Consider the following 16,201-nt stretch of genomic DNA (forward strand, 5'->3'; position numbering starts at 1 on the left):
CCTAGGCCAGAGCCAATCAGGCCTGCAGCCTGAGCTCAGACCTCAGCTTTCTCTGGGCCCAGGCACCGGTCCTGAAGTGAGGTGACATTCATTTCACTACATCCTGTGACTGCACTCGCTTCCTCCACGTGGCGGGAGGTGTGGGGGTGGGGGTGAGGACAGATTAGAAGGAAAATGTAGCCGGGCTGGGGGCCTCTGGGGGAGGCTGGGATTTCCCAGGGGCTGGTTGGGGTGGGAGGGAGGATGCGGGAAGCTTTCAAAGGAGAGAGCGGCTGTGAATGAAGAGAAGGGAGGAGGCAGAGGCAGCTGGAGGTCCCAGAAGTGGCACCCATTGGCCGCAGCGACACGGAGGGGAGACTGCTGCCACGTCCAAGGCTCTCAGAGGCTGCTGGGGTAGGAGGTGGCTCTGAGGGGAGCCTGCCTTGGTTTCTCTGCTCTCTGGGGTGCTGGTGAGGCCAGGAGGAGGAGCAAGACCCCAGGTCTCCTAGGTCAGGTGTGGCCCTGGGCTGAGGGCCTGACCCAGGGAGGGTGGGGTGCTCCGCCTCACTGATCCTCTTCTCTCCTCCACAGGTGGAGCCATCGAAGCCCTCACCCACGGGCTGACAGAGGCACCGTTCACCAGAGGGCTCAACACCAGGATCTATGTTTAAGTTTTAACTCTCGCCTCCAAAGACCACGATAATTCCTTCCCCAAAGCCCAGCAGTCCCCCAGCCCCACGCAGCCCCAGCCTGCCTCCCGGCGCCCAGCCGCCCGCCATGCCCTCCAGCGGCCCCGGGGACACCAGCAGCTCTGCTGCAGAGCGGGAGGAGGACCGAAAGGTGAGCAGTGGGCTCTGCTGGGGACCCTCTGGCCTGGGAGAGGGAGAGCCCTTTCCCTACGTGATGACAGCCAGCTCCTCATACTGAGCGCGTGACCACATCACTCAGTGCTCACGACAGGGTGTGGGACCATCACATCCCTGTTTGGGTGATGAGGAAACAGAGGCTTGCAGAGGTTCGATTCTGGTGGTGGAGCAGGCATTTGGCTCCAGGACCCAGGCTTTTAACCACCATGGCATTCGCACAGTGGCTCAAAGCCCAGGTCTGTGCCATTGTGAGGGTTCGGCCTCACAGAGAGTCCCAGAACCTGGATTCCTTCTCAGACCCGCCTCTTACTAGGCGTGAGCCTTCAGGTGAATCACTTTCTCTTTTAGCTGCCTCTGTTTCCTTAAGGTGTTCAGCAGCTTCTAGGGGGCCAAAGATAAGTTCTGGGGTGGGGCACAGTAAACACGACTCCGCGGGGGCCCACCCTCCCGCACGGACGGAGTCACAGGCTGGGCTCAGTGTGGCGCCAGCGCGCTTTGGAGATGGTGATTTCCTGTCCCTGCCCCCCACCCCAGACTCCAAGTGAATGTAGCTGGGTGAGCTTTGGTATGGCTTTTGGCCATGGAGCTGGTGACCTCCATGTTTTCAGAATCTAGTTGGGGGTGGCCTCTCCACCCTTCTGCTGAACTCCAGGTTGTGCCTGAATCAGTCAGAGGAGATTACATCAGACTGACGGGAGTCCCTGCTGGGTCCCCACAGGCTGCCTTGGGACCTTACCAAGCTGTGTCCCCATGATAGGAAAAGCTACCCCTTAATCCCCAGCACTGGACTGTGTTGCCCTCTGTCAGTGGAATGGTGAGCTCACTGCCACCCTCCAGGGAATCTTATGATGGCCATAGGCCTTCCTGGCATGTCTGTCTGCTGTGCCTCTGTCCACAGTCCCTGCTGCCTGCTCCCCTTCCCGAGTAGCGCTGGACATTGTGATGCTTGGTGGTGTCTGGGAGTAGCCGGGCATGCTCATGGGGGCAGCAGTTGGTTCTTTTGCAACAAAGGTGGACAGCTGGCACCAGCTGTGGGGGCCCTGGGCACTCTGGGGCTAAAGGCAGCCGGGCACCCTACCTGAAGGGCATCAGCTCTGAGACCTCCCTCTCGCATGCTCAGCTCCTTCCCGGGTTTACTCATTCTTCAGAGTGTGTTTCTGTTTCCTAGTTTTCCATCAGTGGTTCTGTTTGGTCCTTGGGGACAACTCTTGAGACAAATGGGGCAGGGACAGATGCCACCAGTTTGCAGATGAGGAAGCTGAGCCCCGCTGGGCAGTGGCAGGTCCAGATGAGGGCCTATTCTCCTGCCTCCCAGGCCCGAGCCCTTCCCACAGCCCTACCTGCATAGGTCCCGCTAGGGACACACGTATACATCCCAGGAGTGCACATGATGCTCAGGGACCTGCCTTCCCAGCCCAGCACCCTGTAGAGCGCCACGGGGGTGTGTGCACCCAGTCAGGCAGAGTGGGCCAGAAAGCCAGCACACACTGCGGCCCACTGGGCAGGGCGCCCGGGCGACTGATCAGTCTCCTCCCCTCTGAACCCACGGGAAAAGAACTAATAGTCCTGGATACCTGCGGACCCCTAGGCTGCTCCCCTTCAGGACTCAAGCAGCATGAAGACCCAGGCCCTTCAGCCGTAGACACCTGCAGCCGCCTGTGCTCTGGAGCGGCAGCTGTGGCCATGGCTGACTCCCTCCCCTTTTTGGGCCTGGCTTGCTTTCTCTGTCGGATAAGGTGACCCTGAGCCTCGCCCCACTCCGGGTCCGATGTCCTGACAGTTGCTGACGCAGCTCTGCATCAATGCACTGGCAGTCACTGGTCAGCTGCTCCCCACAGGTGGGGAGGTGGGGACAGCTGGGACAAACTCCTGTTACTGGACTGTACTCCCACGCCGCTGCTGCCGCCGATGGACCGCAGCAGGTCAGGATCTGCATTCTAATAGTTCAGGATTGAGAAGCAGCGCTGGACCAGGAGTCAGAAATCCCAGGTCCTAGTCCTGAGTATGCTACTTACTGGAGATGTGACTTCAGGGCATCTGGGCTTGTGTTTGCTCAGCTGGAAAATGGGGACAGTGACTCCAGCCTTGCTGTTTTACAGGGTGGTTATGGAAGTCAGATGAGGTCATGGGCATGGAAGTGACCTGCAGACAGCAAAGTCTGGTCCAATTATGAGGGATTACGATTGCTATTATTATCTACCCATAGTAACTGCTCTGGCTCAAGCGGCAACAAACACATACCCAGCCCTAGATCCCGGTGCTGATAGAGTGTGCACACTCACACACTGGCAGGCAGGGGGTCATGCCAAAAGATGGCAGCAATCTGGATAGACAAGGGCCGGGCCATAGCCAGGCCTCCTCCCCAGCCGCCCACGCCTACACTACGCATGCTGGCTCACCTGGCACACTTCCCTGGCACCTCTGGGCTGGCTCCAGCACCTCCAGGGAGCCGCCTAGGGAGGGTGGGGAGAGACACTGACAGCCACCACAGCAGCCCATGAAAGCCAGGCCTGCGGCAGGGGTGCTGGTAGCTGCAGAGGGGAAGACACAGGCTTGGTCTGCAGCCCAGGGAGCCTGGCACAGGTGCCAGGGGCACTATGCACGAAGGAACTGTTTGGCAAGCCAGATGGAAGGGGTGTGGCCAACCACTGGCCCTTCCACCACCTGGCCCCATGTGGCCTTCTAGCCACTGCCCCACCTCTCCCCACCGCCCCCGGCCACGCCTCCATGCGCTTTTCACTCCAACCCCACTCCCATGCTTCCTGGAGTCTCCAGGTCTTTGTTTATATTGCTCCCTCTGCCGCGTGGGCTCTTTCCCTAATCTCTTCTCCTCCCTGGTCAAAACCTCAAAGCCCAGGCTGTAGTCGGCCTTGTATTACAGTTTGCAGGGGACCAGTGGTTCTCAAAGTGGGATCCCCAAACCAGCCACTTCAGCATCACCTGGGAAGGCGAAGCTCAGGCCCCTCTCCAGACCTGCTGAGCCAGAACTCGGGGGATGGGACCCAGCTGGGCACCGTTTAACCATCCCTCCAAGGGGTACTGTTGTGCATAGCTGTTGAGAACTATTGGTGTAGATAACTTCTGCCCAGTGCTAGCCTGGAGGATAGGGCCACGGCCCTTTTCTTTCATGTGAATCCCCAGGACCTGGAATAGCACAGAGTAGGTGCTCGGGAAATTATTATTATTTTTGTTTTTTGAGACGGAGTCTCGCTCTGTTGCCCAGGCTGCAGTGCTGTGGCACGATCTCAGCTCACTGCAAGCTCCGCCTCCTGGGTTCACACCATTCTCCTGCCTCAACCTCCTGAGCAGCTGGGACTACAGGCGCCTGCCACCATGCCCGGCTAATTTTTTTGTATTTTTAGTAGAGACAGGGTTTCACCATGTTAGCCAGGATGGTCTCGATCTCCTGACCTCGTGATCCGCCCACCTCGGCCTCCCAAAGTGCTGGGATTACAGGCGTGAGCCAGCGCGCCCGGCCATTGCTCGGGAAATATTTTACGGATAGGACGAAAAGGAAAATGAGAGTGGCCAAGACCCTCCCACAGGAGAAGAATCCCAGAGCCCAGGATCAGGGAGGCAGAGTGCAGAGCTGTGGGTGCCGGGCTGAGGCAGCCATGCTGTGGCTGGGAGTGTACAGAGTGGCCTGTGTGTGTCCCCCTGGCACCTGCCGCCTACCCTACCCGCCATCCATATGGTGGGCAGAGCGGGGCTGCTTGGGGAGATGAGGAGGGGGCAGGCCGAGCTCTGGGGCTGTGGTCAGGGCGAGTCAGCTGGTAAATGTTGCCGCAGCAGAGGGAGGGGGCTGGCCTTGTGGAGGATGGGTGGGGAGGCAAGCAGTGGGGAGGCTGAGAGCTTAGAGGGGAGTATGGAGCAGAGGACGGGGGGCAGAGGGAGCAGGACAGGGGACAAAGAGCAGTCCAAGGGCCACCTCAGATCCCCAAATATGAATCAGAGGGGAGTCCAGAGCCCCAGGCCAGGCTCCTGGTCTCAGTGTCACCCCCTTTCCTCTGGCCTCAGAAACACAATGGCTAAGATGCATTGAATACTGACTCTGTCGGGCGCCATGTGCATACATTATCTTACTCCATTCTTTCATTTTTTTTCCAAGACGGAGTCTTGCTCTGTCACCCAGCCTGGAGTGCAGTGGCACAATCTCAGCTCACTGCAAGCTCCGCCTCCCGATTTCACACCATTCTCCTGCCTCAGCCTCCTGAGTAACTGGGACTACTGGGGCCCGCCACGACCAGCTAATTTTTTGTCTTTTTTTTAGTAGAGACGGGGTTTCACCATGTTAGCCAGGATGGTCTAGATCTCCTGACCTCATGATCTGCCCACCTCGGCCTCCCAAAGAGCTGGGATTACAGGTGTAAGCCACTGTGCCAGGCCTATCTTATTTAATTCTTATAATTGCTCTATAAGGTAGACACTATTATTTTCATCATTCTATCTTATTAAGGGCTAAACTGAAGTTCAGAGAGGTTAAGTCACTTGCTCCGAGTCACACAGCTTGTAAGTGGTAGTGCTGAGGCTGGAATGAGGCTGGCTTCTGTACTCCTTAGGCTGTCTCCTGCGTGAAGGGGGACGGGATGAACAGTGCCTCCTGGCGGTGATGCAACGAGAATTTGTAGTCCTCCCCTGGACTTCTGCTGCAGGAGAAAGCCTTTCACCGCACAATAGTGCTCTTGCCCTTGGGCAGAAGCTGGGGGCACTTCATCTCCAGCAGGAATTGCACACACCACCTGTGTGTACAGGCACACACACCAGATGGAGGCACTGCTGCAGACACGCAGCTTCTTACCGTTTCTTCCTGCCTCCTGCCCTCCTTCTTCCCTGCCTCTCCCTCTCTGGACATACCGCTCCTCTTTTCTTCTCTTCCTCCCTCCCTTTCTTCAGACATAGGTACCTTTCCAGGTAGTTGGCACATAGCAGGGCTCCGCAAGGCTGCTGGATGAACTGAGTGACCGTACTTGGAGGGCCTAGTAGAGGGGTAGGAAGACATCAAGGTGGGTAAGCCATGCCTACCCTCCAGGGGTGGGTGGGGCCTGCTGGGCAGCTCCTCTGATCAAGCCTTCTCCTGCCCGTAGTGGAAGCTGCAGCTGGGGTGCATATTTGTGCTAGGGAAACAGTAAGTATGTGTTTGCACGTGTGTGTGTGCATGTGTCTGTGGGCAGCATTGGGGCTGCGGTTCCTCCTTTCCCCTCCCCATCAAAGTCCAGCCCAGAGGCCTGGCAGCCACTGATTTCTCGTGGGCTCTCTCCGCTCTGGTCTCCAAGTGCAAGGGCCTCCATCCTTGGGTGGGGTCCCTGCCAGTTCCAGTGGCAGTCATTCTTGCTGGCCTCAGTCTGTCACCTGCTCCTGGGCACATTCTGCCTTTCTTGCACTCAGATGCCCCCACATGGTCACTTAGGGCTGGCTCTTTGCTTGACAGTGGTTGCTGTAAGGTCATTTCAAAGAGCATCCTTCTTAGTACGTTTAAATAGCTACAGAAAAAGCCGCTGCACCCTCACCTCTTCAGAAACCCACCAGCAATAATGGCGCACACGCTGATCTCCAGGGAGTTAGGAGAGGCCTGGGCGCGCTCAGCAGGTTTGTGATACAAACAGTGCCCATCCCTGAGCTGAGCAGGAGCTACATTTTGGGCTTCAGGTTCTCTAAAATTCTCTTAAATTGGACATTATTACATGTCAAATTTAGTTAAACTTGCAGTCAGTACAGTCTTGGGTGGGGGTTGTTTGGCCCCTGGAGACAGGCTTGTGTTGAAGCTGGACTCTGTCACGTGACTTGGCAACATGGCTGTGAGCAGGAAAACGGCTCCTAGTTGGCTTGAGAGGTTCAGACGAGATGGTGTGTGCGAGTGGTTAACACTGGGACGTCGCATATGTTAAGTTAGCTTTATAATTTATTTTGGATATCTACCTACCCATCCACCCACCCACCTACCTGCCTACCTGCCTACCTACCTACCTGCCTACCTACCTACCTGCCTACCTACCTACCTACCTGCCTACCCACCTACCTACCTGCCTACCTACCTACCTGCCTACCTACCTACCTACATACCTGCCTACCTACCTACCTACCTGCCTACCCACACCTTGTGGTTTAGACCCACTGCCGCCCTATGAATTGCAGGGGCGCAGGAGAACAGTAGGAAACCATGGGTGGGGACGTAGTGTAGGCTTAGAGTCCACTGAGAGCCTAGCACGTAGAGGGAATGTTGTCTCTCTTTGGGTCATCAGTCACAAAAGTCCTGAGGTCCCTTTATCCCTTGAACAAAAGTAAAACAAGGCAAGTGATGATGAGACCTAACTCCTGATGCAGGGGCTGTAGATCCCTTCAGGGGCCTAGGTGAGGGACCATAGTCACTTGGGTCCCTCATGCTCTTAATGGCCAGGTTAGGGATGGAGCCCAGCCCTGCCAAGAAGGTGAACTGCCCAGGGTCAGGGCAGGAAAGGCCAGGCTCAGCTGTGCAGAAAAGAATGGGCCGGGCGCAGTGGCTCACGCCTGTAATCCCAGCACTGTGGGAGGCCGAGGCAGGTGGATCACTTGAGGTCAGGAGTTCGAGACCAGCCTGGCCAACATGGCAAAACCCTGTCACTACTAAAAATACAAAAATTAGCCTGGTCTGGTGGCATACGCCTGTAATCCCAGCTACTTGGGAGACTGAGGCAGGAGAATTACTTGAACCTGGGAGGTGGAGGTTGCAGTGAGCCAACATCTCGCCATTGCACTCCAGCCTGGGTGACAAGAGCAAAACTCCATCTCTAAAAAAAAGCTGGCCAGGTGCGGTGGCTCATGCCTGTAATCCTAACCCTTTGGGAGGCTGAGGTGGGCGGATCACCTGATGTCAGGAGTTCAAGACCAACCTGGCCCACATGGTGAAACCCTGGGGAAAAAAAAAAAAAAGGAGTGGAGCTGAGCGGTAGAGCAGCGTCCCAGGATAATTGGGACATGAGCCTTTCCTCTCTGGCACCTGGGCTTGGCACAGGAGGCCTGGTTATGCCCTGCAGCTGCCTCTGCAGAGAGCCACGGGGCATTAGGGATATTCCTCGTAATCATCCCACATAATGTTTTTGCTGCATGGAAGGGCATGCAAAAGAGTATTCTCTGCGTAGTGATTGACTCACTCTGTCATCACGATTAGTTAGGAGGCACTCAGAGCAGGATAATGATCAGAGGTTCCTCAACTGGGGCTTCGAGAGGCTACATGGCTACAAAATAGTTTTATCTGGATCTTCCCCTTTATTAAGCAAGGGCTGGCAGAGCTGGGTGTGCTGCTGAAGGAGCAGACATGAGTGGGCTTGGTGCCATGGAAGTGGCCACAGGCAAAGCAGTGGCACACTCCACTCTGGGCTCAGCATGGCATCAGGTACTTGTTTACATGTCGTCGTCTCCCTCTGAACTGAGTTTCCTATTTGTTTATCTTTGTATCTAGTACACAGTAGGTGCTCAATAGATTTTTTGAGTGCACCCCTATGTCTGGCCTTGTGATGGCACCGACACCTCAGAGGTGGACAGGGCTGAGGTATGCTGCTCTGTGGGTGTGAGGTCTGGCCCACCCTGAACCTCCAGAAGACAATGAAGCCCCAGCCAGGTGGACAGGCTATGGACAAGGGGCTGCAGCTCTGGCAGGAGGGCCTGGGAACCAGACAGGCACCAGCACTGTCAGCTATTTAGCATTTTTGGAACATCTCTGTGTTCAAGTACTCAGGAAATGTGGGGGACTCAGAGGCGCCAATGAAACACAGCCCCTCCCCTTCAGGAGAGTGGCCTTTCAGGAGGATGGAAGGCTTTCCTCAGTAATTATGACACCACCTAAGCAGTCAATGATTATTTGTTGGATATTGTTGAATAATTGAAATAAAGGGCCAATGAGCCGTGGGAGGTGACTGAGATCAGAAAAAGTAGGGGGCTTTGGAGGGCTCTGGGCCCATGTGCATCTACAGTGATTCCCAGGCCACTGCCTGACCCCTCACGCTGGGATCAGCCTCTGCAGGTTGGCCTGGGCACGGGTGTGCGGCGAGCGTATGTGCGTATGTGTGTGGCATTGGGGTACGCGAGCATGTGGCTGTGACTTCAGAGCCTGGTGCTCAGGCAGCCCGGGACAGGGCTCTGCCTCTTGCAGAAGCCAGTTTGTTTCACTGAATCTCATGATCACAGACAGTCCCTGGGAGGCCAGCCAGCCAGCTGGCAAAGGCTGTGCATGCTTCTTGTCCCAGGGGGCCCGGGCAAGTAGCTGGCTAGATCCGGCAAGTTCATCCCCTCGACTCAAGCACCAACGTGAGACATCTGCTCGACGGATGCTGGGTCAGTAGCATCCGGTTTAAGTACTGAAGGGAACACACGTATGTCAGGCTGGCTGTCTCTAGGCAAGGGCCTCAAGAGACATAGATCTCTTACGGGGAGGGGTCCTGTGTCTGGGCACAGCCAGCCCAGAGTGTCTGTGCCTGTGAACGCCAGTGTGCCTTGCCTGTGGATTGCCTGTTATCCTTATGCTGTCACTGTGTGTCTGTTGACGTGGTAGAGCATAGTGGCATGTTGCTGTAGAAAGAACCATGGGCTGGTAAATAAAAGATGTAAATTTTGGTTCTAAAGGCCTCCTTTCCTGGCCCTCTGATCCCTGCAAGTCAGATAATCTCTCTGAGCTTCAGGTGTTTCACTTGTGTAATAGAAAAAAATAATAGCAGCTCTGCTTTCCATAAAGTGTAAGAATACAATGAAATAACATCTATGAAGATGCTTTGTCAATTACCATGTACAGTGCAGATGTGAGAGATTGTTACCGTCATAGCCCAGCGCATCAGAATGAGACGTTGTATGCGGCTTAAAATAATCCATCCAGTGAGCAGTGTTGAAATGTGGGTCAGATCATAGCCTCAGAAGTTTAGAGAGAGGAACCACCTAATCTCACAGGCCACCAAACGTGAAGGTGCTTTGAAAGCTGCAAAGAATGATATAAATGCAAAGCGACAATTAGGTTTAAGTCTAGAAGGGACGTTTTAGTCCTCTTGTTTCCTAATCTGAAATCGTAAAGATCCGAGAGGCACTGGAACCTGGTACACAGTTGTATTTGTACAGGCTTGTAGATTTGTACGTGTGCCTCTATTTGCGTCTATGGACTCATGTCAGGCACCTACTCCGTGACAGTCATTCATCAAGTGCCTGCCTTGGACTAAGTGCATCAGTCTAGGCATTCTGGATGCCAGCATGAATCAGACACCCATACTTCCCTCAAGGAGCTGACCACTGTCATGCTGGGTAGGGAAACTATAGGAGAGGAAGGGTCTTTCAGCTCAGTCTAGGCAGGGGATGGGAGGAGGGGGGCTAGGGGCGGGGAATCCAGGATGTGAGGCTGGAAAAGCAAGTAACAGTTTGCTAATAAACCTGACGGGAAGGTGGTGCGGGCAGAAGGAACAGTCTATGCCCAGGGACTGAGGCTGGAAGCAGTTTGCTTTCGCACTTGGTGCTGTCTGTTGGGACCACAGTGTGGAGAGGAGACGAAGGTGATCCAGCCAAATCCTGGGGACCATCCTGCACATGAGCTGAGGAGCTTGGCTGGATCCTCCTGGCCCCCGGAAACCCCCATGGCAAGGGTTTAAGCTCTGCAGAGTGGCATAATCAGCTTTGCATTTTGGAAAGCTCCCAGAGCCCTGGTATTGCCACATATCTTGCGGCAGGAGCGCCCGCCAGATGTTGGGCTCTGTGTGGTAGTGAGGGATCGCTGCATATGGTGGGCAGCGTGCTGGGATTTGCACGAGGCAAGGAGGGGGTTGGGGAGGATGGAGTGGGAGTGAAGTACGAATCAGGATGTGTGGAGCGGGGGAAGGTAGCAGTTCTTGAGTGACTATCACGTGTCAAACTTTTGCTACATCACCTCATTTAATTCTTACAACATCACTGTGAAGTAGGTATCATCCCATTTTATAGATGAGGAGAGCAAGACTCAGGGAGGTTAAAGAGCTTGAAGTTACTCCTAAGCAAAGAGCAGAGCGAAACTCCCAGCCCGGCTCTGCCCTCTCCAAAGCCTACATGTCTGGAATTTCCGCCCCTCCCCTCTGCACTGGAAGCGTGGACAAATTCAATACCCTGGCTTGACAGATGAGGAGACCAACCTGGGCTCAAATCTCTTCCTGCGAACCGTGTTTTTCAGCTGTTCCGCGTCACCACAGATCAGATTCTTTTCTTTCAGAGTATTAGCAACGCCTACTAATTGAGGGCTACTTGCAGATTTGATAAGCATATTTTACATTCCTTTGCTCAACCCATCAGCAAAGATATGGAATAAAACAGACCCCGTGACAGATGCGAGAATGAACCACTTGCTACGCTTCCTTGGAGCCGTTGAGGGGCACGGCCCGAGCCATCTGCTTACCCTTCTCGGCGTGTCAGCCCCCTCCCTCTGCAGAGGGAACCTCAGGCAGGCCCAGAGCAGAAGCATCACTTCCTGCTTTGCCCTAAGACTCCATCGAGGAAGAGCTGGTGGAAGAGAACGTGCTCTTCACAACGCTGCGATTACGGCCAAATGTCAAGGGGAAGGGCCAGGAGTTGTTCAGACCTGGCTCTCGTGGAGACTCTAAGCATGGCCCAGAAGCATGTAGGGCCTGAATGCTGGGCCAGCCGTGAAGCTCCTTGCACCAGGTGTGGGGTACACAGAGCACCCCTGCCTGGCACTCCCCGCCCTCTCTGGACCTGTCAGGACCTGAAGAGGTGGCCTGGCACCGGGGGGTCCACCCCTCCCCCCTGGGCTGGGTTGCATGGAATTGAATCCAACAGGGAAAAAGATGTGCCAAGCACCTCCAGGCCCCACACACATGGTGTAGGTGAGAGATGCCAGCAGGACTGCATATGGCAGAGGGGTGGTCTATAGGGGCCCCCAAAGGCTTTCTCCACATGCCCGATGGAAGCTGGTGCCCATCATGAAATGTCAAGCGTCTTTGTTTTTAGGTCATTGCTGTGTGGTAACTGTGGTTCCCTTTCACTGATCAGAAGCTCTGGTTGGCTTTCACATCTCGGATTAGTTCACAATGCAAGAAAGTCAAATGAATCCCTCTGTCACAAATGCAGCTTGTTAAAGAAATAGTTTAAAGCCCAGAATTTATGGGCAGTAGGAGTTTTTCCAGAATCTGCCCTAGGCGCTGGGGATTCAGCAGTAAACAAAACAGACAAAGGGGCGGACCCTTTGTGAAGCTGTCTTCTCAAAACCCAAGAAGCAGACGGGATGGACACCTTCATACCCCCATTTTATGGATGAGGAAACGGAGGCTCCAAGAGGCTGCTCCTGTAACTGTAACTAGGAAATGGACAAGCTGGGCTCATGCCCACTTTGCTCTTTCCATGACCTCACATGACCCCTGATGATTTTACACGTGCTGATCAAGACAGTGCCCATTTGGCACGAGTAGAATCGGATCAGACGCCCCACCTCAGCCTGAAATTCTTAGCAGTTGTGTAGATCCAATCAGAACCTTCACAAATACTAAGCTGCACTGGCAACACGTCCTCTCTGTGTGATCCCTTCTTATATGCTTGGAGGGGTGGGTCTGGGGTCTTCAGAAGATGGTTCAGAAGCAGCAGGCCTCCCCTCCCATGCGGCATGTGCCCTTGGGCAGCCTGAGCCCTCATGAAGGCTCCCACGAGTTGGCTCCTCTTTCCATAGCATTTCTGCCCTCACCGCCCCTCTGCTGTGCTTTCCTGAAAAGAGCCCCTGAAGGATCTCCAGCCTTGGGGCTAGCCTCTCCTTCCGTAGACGGCACGGGGCTTCCCAGTCCCCTGGCATCCTTTCCAGATGCTTCCTCCACTGTGCTCCTTAAATTGTCCTCTTTGGCCCTTCTCCAGCCCACACTGCCATGTCACTCTGCACAGCTTAGTGACGGTGCTCTTGAAGGTCAGCCGTTCTGACCCCTAGCTAAGCCTCCTCATCCTCAGTATCTTTCTCAGACAGCTTTGGTCTCTGGCGTTGGCAGCTCTCCCCTTCCTTGTTCCCACAACACACCTCTTCTGCACCTGCGAGGGTCCTCTTCTGCACCTCCGAGCATTCTCTCTCTATCTCTTGTGTGAGCTCTGCCTGTCTCTAGCTTGACTGTGGCCACCACCTGTGCTAAGACCGGGCACCTCTGTTCACCCTCCATGTGCATGTCTTTGGAGGCCTCCCAGAACTTGAGCCATGATGGTCTGCCCTGCAGACATGCCTCAGCTGGAGGATGGATGGAGGGGCCAGGGATGCTCTTCCTGCTGGTCTTATGTCTACTGCCGGTCACAGTAGGTTTCCATTTGTGTGTCCCACTATCACCAAAAATTAATGTGGCAAACCACAAGGTATTTTGCAATCACAGAAAATGAAAGTTGAGTAGGATGTTGAGGGCCATCTTACTCAGGCCTCCAGGAGAGCTGTGGACCCTCTTCTCTATCTGTGCTGCCAGCACTTCCCTGGGTTGGCGCCCTCTTCGGGGAGGGCTCAAAAGCCATCTTTGGCTCCTGACATCGTGCGGGGTATGAAGAACAGCCTGTGGTCTGTCTGCAGGCTGCAGGGTCAGGGTGTCTTTCTCCCTCCTTCCCCAGCATCATTTCTGCTGGGGATTAGTCATGCCAGAGCCCGGCTGAGTCAGAAGGGACTTGTGGGTGGTTTGTGGCCAGGCTGGAGTAGTGAGGCAGGACTTTCTAGGTTTATTGTCTCTGTGCCCCAGGAGACAAGCATGTCAGGGCCCAGCCCTGCACAGGTGTTATGTGAGGGGGCAGGGAGTAAAACAAACTTCTGTTCCAAACCCAGTGAATGCAAGAGATGGAGAGGAGCTGAGATTTGGTCATACCTGAGACCCTTCTGCAGGCTGACAGGCATGCATGGTGCCAGTTCCACATGGCAGGGGTGTTCGCAGCTGTACAAGTCCTCCACTTTCCACAGTCGTTCATTTTGAGTATTGCCTGGACTTCAAGTAGATGTTACTAAATTTAATATTTCTTTTCACCTGTTTTTCTTTTTCTTTTTTTTTTTTGGGACGGAGTCTCGCTCTGTCTCCCAGGCTAGAGTGCGGTGGCATGATCTTGGCTCAGTGCAGCCTCCGCCTCCCAGGTTCAAGCGATTCTCCTGCCTCAGCCTCCCTAGAAGCTGGGACTACAGGTGCGTGCCACCATACCCGGCTAATTTGTTGTATTTTTAGTAGAGACGGGGTTTCATCGTGTTAGCCAGGATGGTCTCAATCTCCTGACCTCGTGATCCGCCCGCCTCAGCCTCCCAAAGTGCTGGGATTACAGGCGTGAGCCACCGCGCCCGGCGATTTTATTTTCAATAAAGGTGGTTCATTAAGTAGATCACAAATGTAATTGTGTACCTGTGAACAAAAACTTTCTCGTATAAATAAACTTTTAACTCAAATCCTTTATCAGAGCTTGTGTTATAATTTTAGGGTTTAGAAAATGTGGTAATAAAGAGGGAGAGATGCCTTCTGTTGGGGCAGCAGGGTCTGCCCTGAAGTTCCCCCAAGGATGTTTTATTTATATATATATACAAATCTGTATTATTTATATATTTATATATGGGTGTGGGTTTTTTTGTAGAGATGGAGTCTCACTATGTTGCCCAGGCTGGTCTCAAACTCCTGGCCTCAAGGGATCCTCCTGCCTTGGCTTCTCAAAGTGCTGGGATTACAGGCGTGAGCCACTGTGCCTGGCCAAGGATATATTTTAAGTGGGGCTCTGAGGGGTGACTCAAACCTCACCAGGCAGGAGGGGAGGTTGTGGAGGTGTATTATACAGCCCTGGAAGTGTGGCTCGTGGAACAGGAGGAGGCTGGGGCTAGAAGGGAGGCCAGGGCCAGCCCCAGACAGGCCTGGAATGCTACACTGCTTGGATCCACCTCTGGCCTCACAGGCTGTGTCTGTGCCTGCAGGACGGAGAGGAGCAAGAGGAGCCGCGTGGCAAGGAGGAGCGCCAAGAGCCCAGCACCACGGCACGGAAGGTGGGGAGGCCTGGGAGGAAGCGCAAGCACCCCCCGGTGAGTGTCACATTCTACACACCCTCCTGTGCACACACACAACACACATGTGCCTGGGATGTCGATGGCAGTGATGTGTGTCCTGCAGGAACCTGGAGACATTTAAGACCAGGTGATGGGGTGCACCCCTCCAGCTGCAGATACCCCATTCTTCAAATCTCACCCTCACATTTCCATGTTTTCTTATTTATTTATTTATTTATTTACTTTTTTACTGAGACGGAGTCTCACTCTGTTGCTCAGGCTGGAGTGCAGTGGTGCCATCTCAGCTCACTGCAACCTCTACCTCCTGGGTTCAAACAGTTCTCCCACCTTAGCCTCCCAAGTAGCTGTGATTATAGGCATGTGCCACCATGCCCGGCTAATTTTTGTAGTTTCAGTAGAGACAGGGTTTCTCCATGTTGGCCAGGCTGGTGCCGAACTCCTGACCTCAAGTGATCCGCCCACCGCGGCCTCCCAAAGTGCTGGGATTACAGGCGTGAGCCACCGTGCCTGGCCACATTTCCCTGTTTTCTACATAGAGAACTGAAGGCCCTGAGAGGCCAGGGGACTTGGCTGGTTGGTCTTGGGCCTAAGACTTGGACCAGGTCCCTGACTCCTGCCCTCCCTCTGGAAGGGAAGCAAGAGGGCCTGCCAGAATCCCAGGCTGGATTAAGATCTCCCTGGACTGTTTATGCAGGCCCCTCCCTACCACACTCTCACCCTGGGTCTCAGCCCCCACCTGGAGGAAGGGAACAGGCCTGGGAGTCTGATCAAATTGGAGAGGGGAGATGCAGGCTGAGGGGTCTCTGTGAGGGAGCAGGAGAACCAGGGCCCTGGGGAAGGAAGTCCTGCAGACCTGTAGGCTACAGGGCCAGCCCCAGCCCCAGGCTTCTGGGAACCAGTGCCGCTGAGGCCTGGGGGCAGCTCTGGAGAACAAGACCCCTGGGCTTAGAGTCAGACGTGGAGCAGTCATTATTTCCCAGCACCAGAGACAGCTGGTTCCTTTCTTTTACCCGCTTCCAGCTGAGAGTGGTAAACTTGGAGCAAGAAGGTAAGGGGGAGTCAGAGGCTCTGGATTTGTTACTCAGCCCTTCAAAGAAATGTTCTCAGCAGGTATGGAGCCCAGGACTTGCTCCCTTGGGGTAGAGGGCTGGGTTGAAGGTGACGGAAGTGAAATGGGACGGTGGAGGCAGGGGGTGGGTTCCTGGAGGTGGGAGGTATGGGAACCTGCTGGGTACTGAGATGCACCCCTGCCAATTCTGCCTGAAGATTTGGAGGGGGGGGTGGGGCCCGAGTGAAGTCATTTTACTGGTAAGTCATTTTAAACTTTTTTTTTTTTTTTTTTTTTTTGAGACACAGTCTCGCTCTGTCGCCCGGGCTGGAGTGC

General features: G+C 54.6%; 1 protein-coding gene across 2 annotated transcripts in view; it reads left to right on the forward strand.

The window, feature by feature from the left end:
- The first annotated feature begins 296 nt into the window (after window positions 1–296).
- Window positions 297–16,201, forward strand: part of DNMT3A (DNA (cytosine-5-)-methyltransferase 3 alpha) — an 80,066-nt gene continuing 64,161 nt past the window's right edge. The window contains exons 1-3 of one of the 2 annotated variants that reach the window (XM_011950528.1): window positions 297–312; window positions 571–819; window positions 14,728–14,832. In XM_011950528.1, coding sequence (XP_011805918.1) covers window positions 757–819; window positions 14,728–14,832 — 168 coding nt within the window. In that variant the 5' untranslated portion in view covers window positions 297–312; window positions 571–756. Of the gene's footprint in view, window positions 313–570; window positions 820–14,727; window positions 14,833–16,201 lie in introns of those variants that run through there. The other variant, XM_011950509.1, reaches the window with a different exon arrangement.

The sequence above is a fragment of the Colobus angolensis genome, unplaced genomic scaffold, assembly GCF_000951035.1.
Source record: "Colobus angolensis palliatus isolate OR3802 unplaced genomic scaffold, Cang.pa_1.0 Scaffold109, whole genome shotgun sequence".
Lineage (NCBI taxonomy): Eukaryota > Metazoa > Chordata > Mammalia > Primates > Cercopithecidae > Colobus > Colobus angolensis.